General features: G+C 40.2%; 1 protein-coding gene across 2 annotated transcripts in view; it reads left to right on the top strand.

Moving 5' to 3' along the window:
- The first annotated feature begins 5672 nt into the window (after positions 1–5672).
- zcchc7 (zinc finger, CCHC domain containing 7) overlaps positions 5673–12333 on the top strand; it is a 70582-nt gene continuing 63921 nt past the window's right edge. For both annotated transcript variants that reach the window (XM_032543399.1, XM_032543405.1), the window contains exons 1-3: positions 5673–5792; positions 8290–8911; positions 10038–10245. In XM_032543399.1, coding sequence (XP_032399290.1) covers positions 8381–8911; positions 10038–10245 — 739 coding nt within the window. In that variant the 5' untranslated portion in view covers positions 5673–5792; positions 8290–8380. The remainder of the gene's footprint in view (positions 5793–8289; positions 8912–10037; positions 10246–12333) is intronic.

Genomic DNA, 12333 nt, shown 5'->3' with positions numbered 1-12333 from the left:
AGCACTACCACAATGTCAAAATATTTCCATTACAAATGTAAGTCCTGCCCTCAAAACCTTACATTAGGTTTTCTTCCTCATGTTGTGTTAATTATTATGTCAGTATGTGATATTATAAACAATATATTATTGGATAATTACTGCTGCATTAACACAAGCAGCGTGTGAGTTTGCTTCAAAGTGGGCGGACTATTATAATACTGTTGGGTTTAATCAAATAGTTTTTATTAAAGTCATACGTTTTAAATGCAAACCCTTTTTAATAAGCAAAGGGATTATCTGGCAGATAAATATAGCCTAAAAAGTTTAATATTTACATTTGAATTGTAACGGAGCTGGCGTTTTAATACTCAAGTCAAAGTACCTCAAAACTGTATCCTGCTTAAGTATAGTAAGCAATCTGTACTTCACCACTGATGAACCTATTAAAACAACTGACATACTGGGTGCAAATGTGTCTATTCTTATTTCTTAGCAAATGTCAAGTATAATAATTTACTTCACAGTCACAGCATATTTATATAGTTGGTAGCTCCTTAACCAAAAAACATGGTTTTGGAACATCGCATGTATTTATTTATTATATCTGTCATAATTCAGAGTAGCAATGTTTTTTTTAATCTCCCAAGACTCACCAATCTTTCCACTTACACCAATTTTGGCTATTTGTTATTTTGATTTTGCTAATTCTTTTTTGTGGTTCTTGTGTTTGCTGTCATCATCTCTGCTTCATATACTGTGTTATGAATGCATTTTCATGAAGCACTTTGTACATTTTGTTTTGAAACATGCTACTTGAATAAACCTTTACTTCATACCCAGGAGGTATAAAATAACTCAATGTTTTTAACTCAACGTTTTAATACATTACTTATACTTGAAGCAATACATGCAAGGCTTAAACAGTACTCCTGGGGGGATGTCATAGTACAACTTTTTATTCAACTTGGTCTCACATTTAAGACAGAGAAACATCCACTAAAACCACTTTGATAACAACTTGTCTCTGGTGCTCATGTGTTTGCGATCGCTTTCCCCAAAACACAGAGCCGCAGTGCTGATTGAGCTTACTTCCATATCCCTGGGATTTCATTCAGAGTGGCACTTCACTGGGGTGACACTAGGTTCCTTTTTTTGCAGCCATAGTGCCTGGGTGTTGCTGTGACTATAGAGGCTAGAAGGCGGCTTAAGGGCTGCAGGGCGGATTGAGAAATGGGACACATTATTTGTCCATGAAACATTATGTGACACAACATGACACCAGGCCATTTGTATGTAAAGGTAAACATTTCAGCGTGACGATTCGACAAGAGAGGACAAGGCTCCTGTCAATGTGTTTTATACTCACAGCTGAGAAAGAGGTGTTGTGGCAACGTGTGGCAATGTGCAGTGTGTAAGTGGGACTTTTTGAGTGTGTGTGTGTGTGTGTGTGTGAGTGCATAGAGCTTCTGTTAACAAATGTAATCCCCATAGACACAAGTCACTTGGTCCGGTCTGAAAAGGTGTTGTCAGGCTTGTTCTTGTTCTAGTCTTTTCCTGCTGAAAGCACTGACAGACTGTTGATCACAGAGGTTCACAAGTGTTTCCTGGAGTGTGTGTGTGTGTGTGTGTGTGTGTGTGTGTGTGTGTGTGTGTGTGTGTGCGATTGCTGTCAGACAACAACAGAAGATTTCAAGTATAAAATCTACTGACCAATCTACTTAATTCATAAACGGTTTCTTAATGGATTTCATCCAAAAATGTGGTTGCAAATATCCAGTAAGAACAAGCTACATTATAGATATTTTTTGAGTGATTTTTTATTTCCAATAACTTCATTAACTAGTGACCCCTCAAATTTTTCTTGGGATCCTTTCTGGGGTTCTGACCTCCAGGTTGGTAACCATTGGTCTAAGACACCGACTGTGCATTTGTAATGTAATTTCTTGTAAGCTATGTACTTTATACTATCTAACATCGTAAAAAGTAAATAAACTAAAAAAACAGCAGAATGCGAATATGCTTTTCCATTGTTCTATGTTAAGTCAGTGTCAACGCCAGTGGAGTAAATGATGGTTTCAATTCTAGGGGCCAAGAAATGTTACCTATAGCATGTCTGAAAAGGGCTCTATAGAAGAAAATATACATACTGTATATATATTTGATATATATATATATATTTAAAGAAAAAGAAAAGAAGAAATATTCTGTTACATGGCACAGAATTTTAGGCTACACCCCTGTGACAAGTCCCCATGCCCCTCCAGCTGTGTTTTGTCATTTGTTTCATACTGCATGAGCTTTGCCACTGATTAGTACATGCTCTACTTAGCATATTAACTCCAGAATCAACTGAATCTCTCTAATACATCATGCAGTTTCTTATCCAGCAAAGCTATTTGATGCTGTGATGTCTATGAATTAATGAAACTATAACACCAATGTGATTGAAAAAATCAAACTTCCACGGCAGTAATTCAACAGAGTCTGTGTGATGCAGTGAAAGAAAAACACAATTTGCGGGGCTTTAGGTGTACAAATGTTGTACATCCGGTTTATGTGAATGACTCCAGCACAGAGGGCCCCATATGGGTGATGCTTGGGAGCCATTTTTGTTCAGAAGCGCTGATCCAGGGCGAGTCTTTTTTTTTTTTAGAGGGAATTCCTCCTGCCTGGCTGCTTTGATACAGGCTGGCTGGTTGTATTTACATAGATACAGTAACAAGGAAGCCTGCACCAACAGCAGAAGAGGAAGCAGATTTTTCTTTTTTGAACAAAGCTCATGTTACAGAACTGAAACAAGCTAACACAACCAGTTACAATTGAAATCTGATCTGAGTAGATGCTAGACATGCCTTCCAATCATTTTACTAATTATTTCAAGGGCTTCAACTTAATATTTTTTATTTTAGATAAATTTACTGACTATTTTTGCAATTATCGGTTGATTGATCTATAGAGTGTCAGCAAAGAAAACATGTCTTGGTTGGTCTCACCAACAATCCGTAAGCCCAATATATTTGTTCACATTTGAGAAGATGAAACTAGTTAAATAAATTGAATTAGTGGCGGATTAAAGATGAATCGACTATTTGTTTCAACTGTACTAAGAAAAACTTGTTTTGTCATTTCTCAAGATGCACCTATGTGAAGATTTACCAAAGCAAACAATGTGTTTTAGTGCATTTTCTGTAAAATCCTGTCATATGTGTTTCTTCAAATGGACTAGCCTAAATCCATGCAATAGTTGTGTTGAGGACACATTTGGTGCATTCTTGTCTTCTGAAAAGTACATTTGTACACAAATGACCATCAGTTGCAGAATATTGCCAATACACCAGAGCAGCTGACGAGAATCCTGTTTTGATAAACCACTCCATCCAAAGTGTTGGCTGCAGCGTCTGGCACTAAAGGAAAGCAGGAGCCACCATGGCACATACAAGCCCTGTCAAATGAGAGCAATGACATGCTTCTTTTAACTCCTTCTCCTCAATAAAGATCATTCATCAGGCAGAACCCTCCCTGTGGAATGTGTGATTGGAAATCGGCCGACTTTAAATCCCTGTCCAGGAACCTCCATCCATCTTCAACACACCAGTGGTCTGGACGCTCAGAGATGAACCGCTGAACCAGATGCCTCCATTCAGCCGGTCTCCTCTACCTTTTTTAAAATAATAATGGTAAATACCATCAAATGCATGGAACCCAAAATCAGGCAGCCACAATTTCACTGAGGCAGTGAGGCATCCCGAACCTGCATCCAATTTAGAGAGATATGTGGAGCAGAGGAGACAGAGGGCCCCCATATGCACTTCCCAAAAACAAAACAGATGCAGTATATTAAGTGTATGCATGTGTGTGTGTGTGTGTGTGTGTGTGTGTGTGTGTGTGTGTGTGTGTGTGTGTGTGAGTGTGTGTGTCAGATGTATGCGCTAAAAGAGGTGATAGTGTTGAGACATGAGGTTCAGCCTAACCTTTGAAAGGAAATAATCCGACTCTGTGATGGCCTTTCCTGTGTTGACACGCATGGAGAAACCTCTGGAAACAGATGGCATTCACCCTCTGATTCCCTATCATACAGCCATTCACTCACTATTGTTATGACGGCGTTGCTTATAGTGGATAAACAGAGTTCAAAATTATTCTCGTGATGTGGAAGGGAAGAAAAGATGGATGTTAATGTTGCACAGTCTTCATAAGAGTATTATTACAATTTTGCTGTATTTTACGTGTTATAAATATGACTGATGGCAATAGCCAGTCTGTTGAATGACATTTACATATAGATTTACATTCCCATCAACATGTAATAATAGCACAGGCCTGAAGGTCCATACTAGTCACACATACATGCATGCACACAATCAGTGTGCACATACACATATTCTGATATTCCATAGCTAATATTTGAGCCTTATTGAGGAAGGTGAAAACGACCAACATCCATCAGAATGACAATAGTCTATAGTGAAAAACAGTGTAGGGCGCAGTGTAAGAGGTGAGCCTAGAGATTAAAAGAAAGAAAAGTAATCGTAACTTTCCATGACCACCTCAAATCACCTGATAATGCCATGAGGCATGAGATTGGTTAGTTTCTCCAATATTCCATTGTTCAGTTAATTTTATGGAAACTTTTGAGCACAAAAGGATGATTCATTCAGATTTACTAGATAATAATAGATAAAAGAGGCTAGAAAACATTGCAATTCCTTACGTGTGAGCTTAAGTGAATATAGGTCCATTCCTCGCTTATTTATATTTCAATAATCCCTCAAAAGAATTAAAAAAAATGAATCCAAGTTGTGGATATTGTCATGTAGCGTCCATTGCTAACTGTCTGCTGATGTTGTTTGTCAAACAGAAACCAAATATGTTCCGAGTAGACTAGATAGTTATCTTCTTCCTGCACCATGCTGCCCAGGGCAACCCGCTCATTCTGGCATCTCTCATTTGTGATGAATAGGTCCTGGGCAGATTATGTAATTTCCCCACCAGGGATACATTTTGTTATTGTGTATGTTTGTTTTCCTAGGCTGTTGCGTGAGATACAAATTGTATACTTTGTTGTGTTCTTTTAGAAATAAACAATGGACAAATTGAGTCTTTACACGCTTGCGATGTAAAGTTATTTGAAATGAATGGCAGTCAATGGAATGCTAGTGACAGATGATGGCTTGTTAGCCTTAAACTCCCCATAGGAGGTAGGCTTTCTGGATGCTCGCTCGCCCCCTTGAGTGGAAGGCCAGTGGGCCCCGCCATTTCTCTGCACAGGCAGTAAAACAAAGTGTCATTTCGCTAACAACACACATCCCAGAGCCAGCCGTCACATTTATGTGTTTTTTGAGAACAAAACCACGTTTGAACTAATGTAAAAGGTAAGGTCATCTAAATGTGAGTATTTCTCTTTTCATCACAGGGTCACAGAAGTGAGTAAAAGCAATTGGCACAACAACACTTTCAGGAAAGGTTTCTGGTCAAAATGATTTGACCAGACACCAGATAGGGATCAAGCTTTGGTGCTTGGATTTCAAAAAGAAAAAAAAAACTCTTGGAAATACAAAACTCATAGCAGCCCAGCTATTTATACTGTAATCTAACAATATACAACTAATCTTTATATTTATTACTGACGCTTTGTGGTTGCTACGATCGGTCATTGTCAGACTATCCCAGCAGGACGGAGTGAAACGTTACGGTCGGCCAACCAATTTTCCTCTGACAAACCCGGAAGTTGTTTGTCTGTCTCCCTCTGGCTGGAAGCAGGCAGGCGAGCAGCTCCTGCGACTGTAACCTCTCCATTTTGTTGGATAAAGGTGAGCTCATACTTAATGACATTACATATGAAAAAACTTTACAGCTATGGCATTGAGTAGGGAGACTTTATTTCCATGTACATGTTTTCTTTCATGCGTGTTTGTGACTGTGAAGTGCTTCCTTGTTTACATCCGACCGGCTGCTCTGCTGCTTATAAACACGTGGAGAGACAGGAGGGACACATGTTAACTGTCGACATGTGGAAGTAACAAGAAGCAGCCACTTATAAGCCACAGTGGTTCGTGGCGTATGTGTTGTAGGGGCCAGTTAAACGTTAGTTACAACAGTAGCTTCCTGCAGAGCTAACTACTGCCTCAGTCCACCTGCTAGCTCGTTAGCATTTAGCAAGCCGGGGCTACCACAAGGAAAACTCCAGTTAGAGTGCATAACTACTTTTAAAAACTGATATTAGTCATAGTAGCGTATGAGGTAGTTGTAAGCTTTGTGCTCAGGACCTCATTCTGCCACTCTAGCTATACTTCGTGTGTTTCCCTGGCAAAAAACACCTTAAAATCACTGAATTCATCAATCTGTTTCCCCCGTTACCCCTACTAAAATAAAATTCTTAAATTATAAGTATAAGTACTGACAACTGTATGTATTTTCTGTATCAAAAGTACAAGTACTCATGCATATGACCCCTGTTATATCATATTAGATCAGTATCATCATTGATGCATTAACATGCAAGCTCTACTTTAATGTTGTAGTTGGTTGTGCTGGAACTAATTGCTTTTTGATTAGCTATATTTACTTTTGAGTAGTATAATCTATTACAATGCATCTTAGGCTATTTTATAAAATGAGCATAAGTTTTCTATGTAAAATCTTAATCTACAAAACAACTGTAGCTGTGAAATAACTGCATTGAAGTTAAAACGTACAAATGCTTCCTCTGAAATATAGTGGAATTGAAGTAGTAAGAAGCATATAATTGATATACTTGAGTTAGGTACCTCCAAATTGTATTTAACATCCCACACACACACAAAAAGACAAAATTCATTCATTACTACGACATACATTACATTATCAGACTACAGACAGTGACAATGCAGTCAGAGATTGTTTGTGATCACTCTGATCAATAAATGTATATTATCCTAGTTGGAACTGTGGCATTATGTAATTTTCTAAGTTGGGTAATTGCATTAGAGGAAAGGCTAATGTGACTGTACCATTAGTAGGAAAAGCACAAGTGTACCAGTAACCTGTGACAATGAGCCATCATGAACAATACCAGGACCCTGAAACAAAGGCAGCTAAATTGAATTCAACCATCATTCATTTTATGATTTAGACCTGAGCTTTGCCTACTGGGATTGATGATGCCAATCAAGTACGGTCCATATATTCCCATAGCGATGACTGGACTGGGGCTTAACATTCCACCAACATAGCCAGTCATTTGTCGGTTTCAGGTCTCTGTGCTCTGCTAAAACTTCCAAACCAACGCTCTCTCTCTCTCTCACTGACGGGTAAGACTCTACTTTCTGTCCCTTAATCCCCAGCTGCCGACTTGTGACCGTGTAGCGTGGCCTTTCTGCGGTGTGTGCGGTCTGGGAGCCAATCATCTCCAGCCATCATGGCACAGACACGCAGGGCTGGACAGAGCGATGGGCCGGTGCCCCTTTTCTGTCCTGTGTGTGTGTGTGTGTGTGTGTGTGTGTGTGTGTGTGTGTCAGAGAGTTAGAGAGACAGAGAGTGGGAAAATTAGCAACACTGAGTTTTACAGAGTGTAGTAAGAAGATCATTTCACAGTGTATAACATAATCTTTCAAAGATTCCAGAATTCAGATTATATCTTGTTAAAGTGTTTGTTGTTGACACCTAACAGGTGATAAAACTACATCCAAACTGTTTTTTAGCAACAGTCTGGTAAAATAGTAAATCAACATCTGATTGCAGACAGCTGATCCCTTCTCTTGTTTAGCTTTGTTAATAAACCCCAATGGATTTCAGAACAAGACCTAAGTCTGTGCCTTTCCGGTTACTGACACTGGCCTGTGTTTCCTTAGTCCTCAGTGCTGTAGATTGGGTTATAGTTGACATAACCATATTTGCATTAAGGAGGATAGTTTAGAGAAGAAATAATTAATAAACAATCCACTTAATAATATACCAATTGGATATCCTGAACTGGTATTGGTGGATTGGGCATCAGCCAGATGTGACAGATCAATGGTAAATAAAACAAAAATATGGCTAATAGAAATTTGATAACATTAGACAATACTGCTATTTGAATGACAATGAAAAATAATAATTAGTTGCAGCCTTACTTGTTTAATGCTTAGGGGAAAGGTTGCCATGACAATAATATTAAGTTGCAAGTACATTTAAGTAATATTCAGAAAACGTTGTTTGTTCCGCTAAGTGTAATTTTTATACAATATGAAAATATTATGAGTTATTAATTGCACATTGTTTTCAATTGTGATGAGTTGTGATAACAGTAATAACTCATATTGGTTTTGTGTGTTTTTATCCCTGCAGTCCGCTTCAACCACTGAGCTCACCATCTCCCCAGGTGTGAGTGTTATTAAGGTGTGTGCATGTGTGTGTGGATTGAGTCTGTTTTGGGGTGATGTACTGTACGTACCAGGATCGGAAGGAGTTGGAGGATGATCTCTATCAAGAGGATGAAGGGGACTCTGAGGGGTCAGAGGTCAACAGCGAGCTGGAGTTCCACCTCTACAGCCAGCTCCACTACTCTTCTAATGCTGGGGTGTTAGAGGAGCAGGAAGATAGAGGAGGAGAAAAGGCCGAGGCCCAGAACAGCCAGCAGCTTGAGGTGCCTGAGAAGACTGTAGATGTTGACAGAGAACAGGAACAGACTGGAGAAAGTAGGACTTCGTCACCTAATTTGAGCGAGTTACTGCAGCACCTGAAGAACAAAAAGAAGGGAGAGAAACCTGATAAACAGAGGAAGGGAAAAACTGACCCTAAAGGTCAGAGGTCTTCGTCGTCATCATTTTTTGAGGAGGTCATTGTGATTGACTCCAGCCCTGATGTCATCTCCATCTCTGATGATGACACTACTGATGATGATAAAGGAGTCTGTGCATTAAAGGGTCGAGGCTTAAACCAGCGGCAGACTTCTACCCCGGCCCAACAGGTAGAGAGCAAAGAGTGATACGTTGTGCTTGTGTAGATAATGATTGTCCGCTAAGCCTCACCCCCCTTAGTTACTGTTGTTACTCTTGTCAAGCCCTCCATCTATTTAGGGCACATATGGAGTTTACATTAATAGTGGCAGATGTACCACGCAACATTTTTAAAGCTATCCCTGATTTTAGACAATGGTAGACAAAAGCAGCCTCATTTCCATCTACCAGCTGTTGATTTTGCCGTCCTTAACAACTTTCACTGTGTGATTTTTACCGGACGTAGCTAGCTAACAAGCTAACATTAGCTATATGGGCTGGTTGAAAATGCCATCTCCAGATGTCTTAATTATGTACTGTAGTTCACGGCTACATCCATGATATTGTGCTAAAAGACTAACGACCTGTTCGGCTGCTTATCTTACTTGGACTACTTTTTTGTAGTTTCAAACTGTATACTTTAGCTTTAAGCAATACATAGGTCACAACTTCAGCAACACTTGTAGTATAAAGGACAACTTTTTTGCAAGAGCAGTGTGGGTGGAGGATGAGGCATAACCAAAGTGTTGGGCAAACATAACGCTATCTTGGGTAACATTGCTGGGGTTGCTTAAGTGTAAACTTCTGCATATCCATAAATACTACATAGGGGATGTGCTACTCATGAAAGGGGCTTTTCAATTGAAGTCTAACCCCCCAAAATAATGTAGGCTGGTGTGCTTCTTGGCCATGGAAGTAATGCTGGGTAAGGTCACTAATGTAGTTAGCTAGTTAGCCGGAGATTCTAACAGTTGCAGCAGGTTTTAGAGCAGATAAACGCACAGGTTAACCCATTCCATACACTTTTGCTCTTGTGCTTTTTTCTATTGGAAAGATTAAAAAGAAGACACCAACCTCTTCAGATAAACTTTATTTCAGACTCAGGGGGATCCATATCACAATAAAAACACACACAAATACAACAAAACAAAATACAAAGCCTTCCACAAAAATAATGTACACAACATGGGGATATATCTAAAGCTTGACTTCTGATGTTTTTTGTTTTCAGCTAATATTGCTTTCCCATCATAAGGCATGGGTTGTAAAGTTACTTTATATAGACATCTACAATATGGTTGTTGTTTGGTCATCTAGGGAACCGAGAAAAGGAGTGTCCGTGTGCCAGTGACTGTGGACTCAAGCAGCTCCGAGTCAGATTCAGAAGAGTCGGAATCAAAGTCTGATTTGTCAGATTCTTCCGATTCTGAAGGTCTGGAGAACTGGATGATCCTGGGTCGAGGGAACCAAGATGGAGACCAGTCCATCTCACTCAACCTAGAGGGAGGGTCTGACAACAACACAGGTGGGTGTGGTGGGTTGTTGTGGGGTTTGTCCTGGGTCTGTTGTGCATTTTGCAGACTTTTGTAATATGTTTTTGTGTATTTGAATGTGTGGAAAATGGAAGCAGTGAGTCATTTAGTTCCATCCAGCTCATTCAGAACACTTAGCCTACCTGCAGCACATTGATAAGGAGCGGGCACAGTGGTGGGCTACACTGTGAACCCTGTTTATGTGCATGTTTGTATGTACATATGTAGCATCTCTGTCTGCATGTTTCCAAATTTGTAAGCTCTTAGCATTCCTGGCGCTGTCTGCCCAGTTGCTTGCTTCTCTGATGCATCTTTAAGTATGTTTGTGTGCATTATTTATTGATATGTGCGCGAAGGCTTGTGTGAGTGTGAATATTTGTTTGTATAAAATATTCCAGTTCTAATCAGCATGCATGTGTACATACACGCGCATACCAACAGTCATAACGCTAAAGCCAAAAACAAACAAATGGAGAGACAACAATGCGGGAGGGGAGGTCGGGAGAGATGGGAGTAATCAAAAAATGAATAAAAATGTTCCCTGCAAATCTCTTCAGATCTACACATTATCTCAACCTGCAGCCTCAGCAACCTCTCCAGCCCCCGTTTCCCTCCTACCTAACTCTCCCCAATCTCATTCTTTTATCCTATTTTCTCACTATTGTGCTCTTTCTCTCTCTCCCTCTCTCTCTGTCTGTGTCTCTCTCACTGTTTCTTCCTCATTTGAATTTTCCTGGGTTGATGTTTCTGCAAGAATGCCCACTGCCTCCTTTACACACAACTGGGCTAAAGGAGGGGGTCTGGAGCTGTTGGGAAGGCTTTAGGTTTGGCCTGGTTTTGGGCAGAAAGAAGCGCTCTCTCTCTCTCTCTCTCTCTCTCTCTCTCTCTCTCTCTCTCTTATCTCTTCTTCTTCTCTCTCTCTCGTCTGGCTTCTCTCTGTGATCTTTGGAGCTTGACCTCATGTCTGCACATGGGGGGTCATGGATGTGGTGTGGAAGAGGTCTTAAAGTGGATTGGGGGAAGGTTTTCGCCACAAAAAGGAATTGAAGGCAAAGAAATGTTGAGGGAGGGGCCCCCTAATAGTCTGTGAGCTGTGCAATAATTTGATTCTACATAGTAATACTTAGTAGCAGGGATTGTGTGCGTGTGTGCGTGCGTGTGTGCGTGTGCGCGTGTGCGTGTGCTGTGTGGTTGTGTGTGGTGTGTTGTGGTGTAGTGTGTGTGTGTGTGTGTGTGTTCGTTCATAATGGCAAAGTGGCAAAACATGTTTTTCCTATTATCATGGATCCCATGAAAAGACAATAACCAACAATGAATTAATAACAAGTGTTATACTCTATGAAAAATCTTAAGGCAACTGGACAAGAATTTGTCTCGAAAGTGTTTTGGTAGTATTGTAAACACAACACCATGCGGAGAGCAAAAGAGGCGAAATACATTGGCCGTAATTCGGTCTCGTAACCCATCAGCTACGATTTAACTTTTTAATTGTTTTTTTATATATTTATCTGCGTTCATATGCAGATATGTTTATAGAGATTAGCTGAAAGATTGCCTGGACCTAAAAAGTATTAACTGTAATACGTGACCAGCACATGGAAGGCGAAGTGTTGCCCCCGATCTCCGTTTTCTGGATGCCTCCAAAGGTTGAATCGTTGTCAGACCAATAGCCGATGGCCGAGAAATAGCCGAGATTAAACAAGTATTGCCCGATATAGCTCATTCCTCTGTGCCATAGAGCTTCGTTGTTGTCCAAAAATGATTAAAACACATCAGTGAGCCACACTGTTGCACTGGGTGACATGTCTATTCATAACCGTGAATATAGGCTGTTTAGTTTATTTTAGTCACTCCTGCTGCTGTAAATTATCCTGGATGCCAGCCAAACTTAGCCCCGCCCACAACATTTGAGGTCGGGAAGTTCAGTCTGGACTTGATCCGTTGTGGAGCAACTATACTTGCATAAGAGCTATTTGGACCAATCAAATTGTCAGAGCGGGCTTTTTACGATGATGGACAGATGGACAACAAGAACGTAATCAACCATGTCACCAAAGAGCGCTTGGGTTGAATTTGTTTAC

Source organism: Etheostoma spectabile, chromosome 2, assembly GCF_008692095.1.
Source record: "Etheostoma spectabile isolate EspeVRDwgs_2016 chromosome 2, UIUC_Espe_1.0, whole genome shotgun sequence".
In the NCBI taxonomy this organism is placed as follows: Eukaryota; Metazoa; Chordata; class Actinopteri; order Perciformes; family Percidae; genus Etheostoma; species Etheostoma spectabile.
Note: the sequence above shows the minus strand (reverse complement) of the source record. Positions and strands in the feature narration are given on the sequence as shown.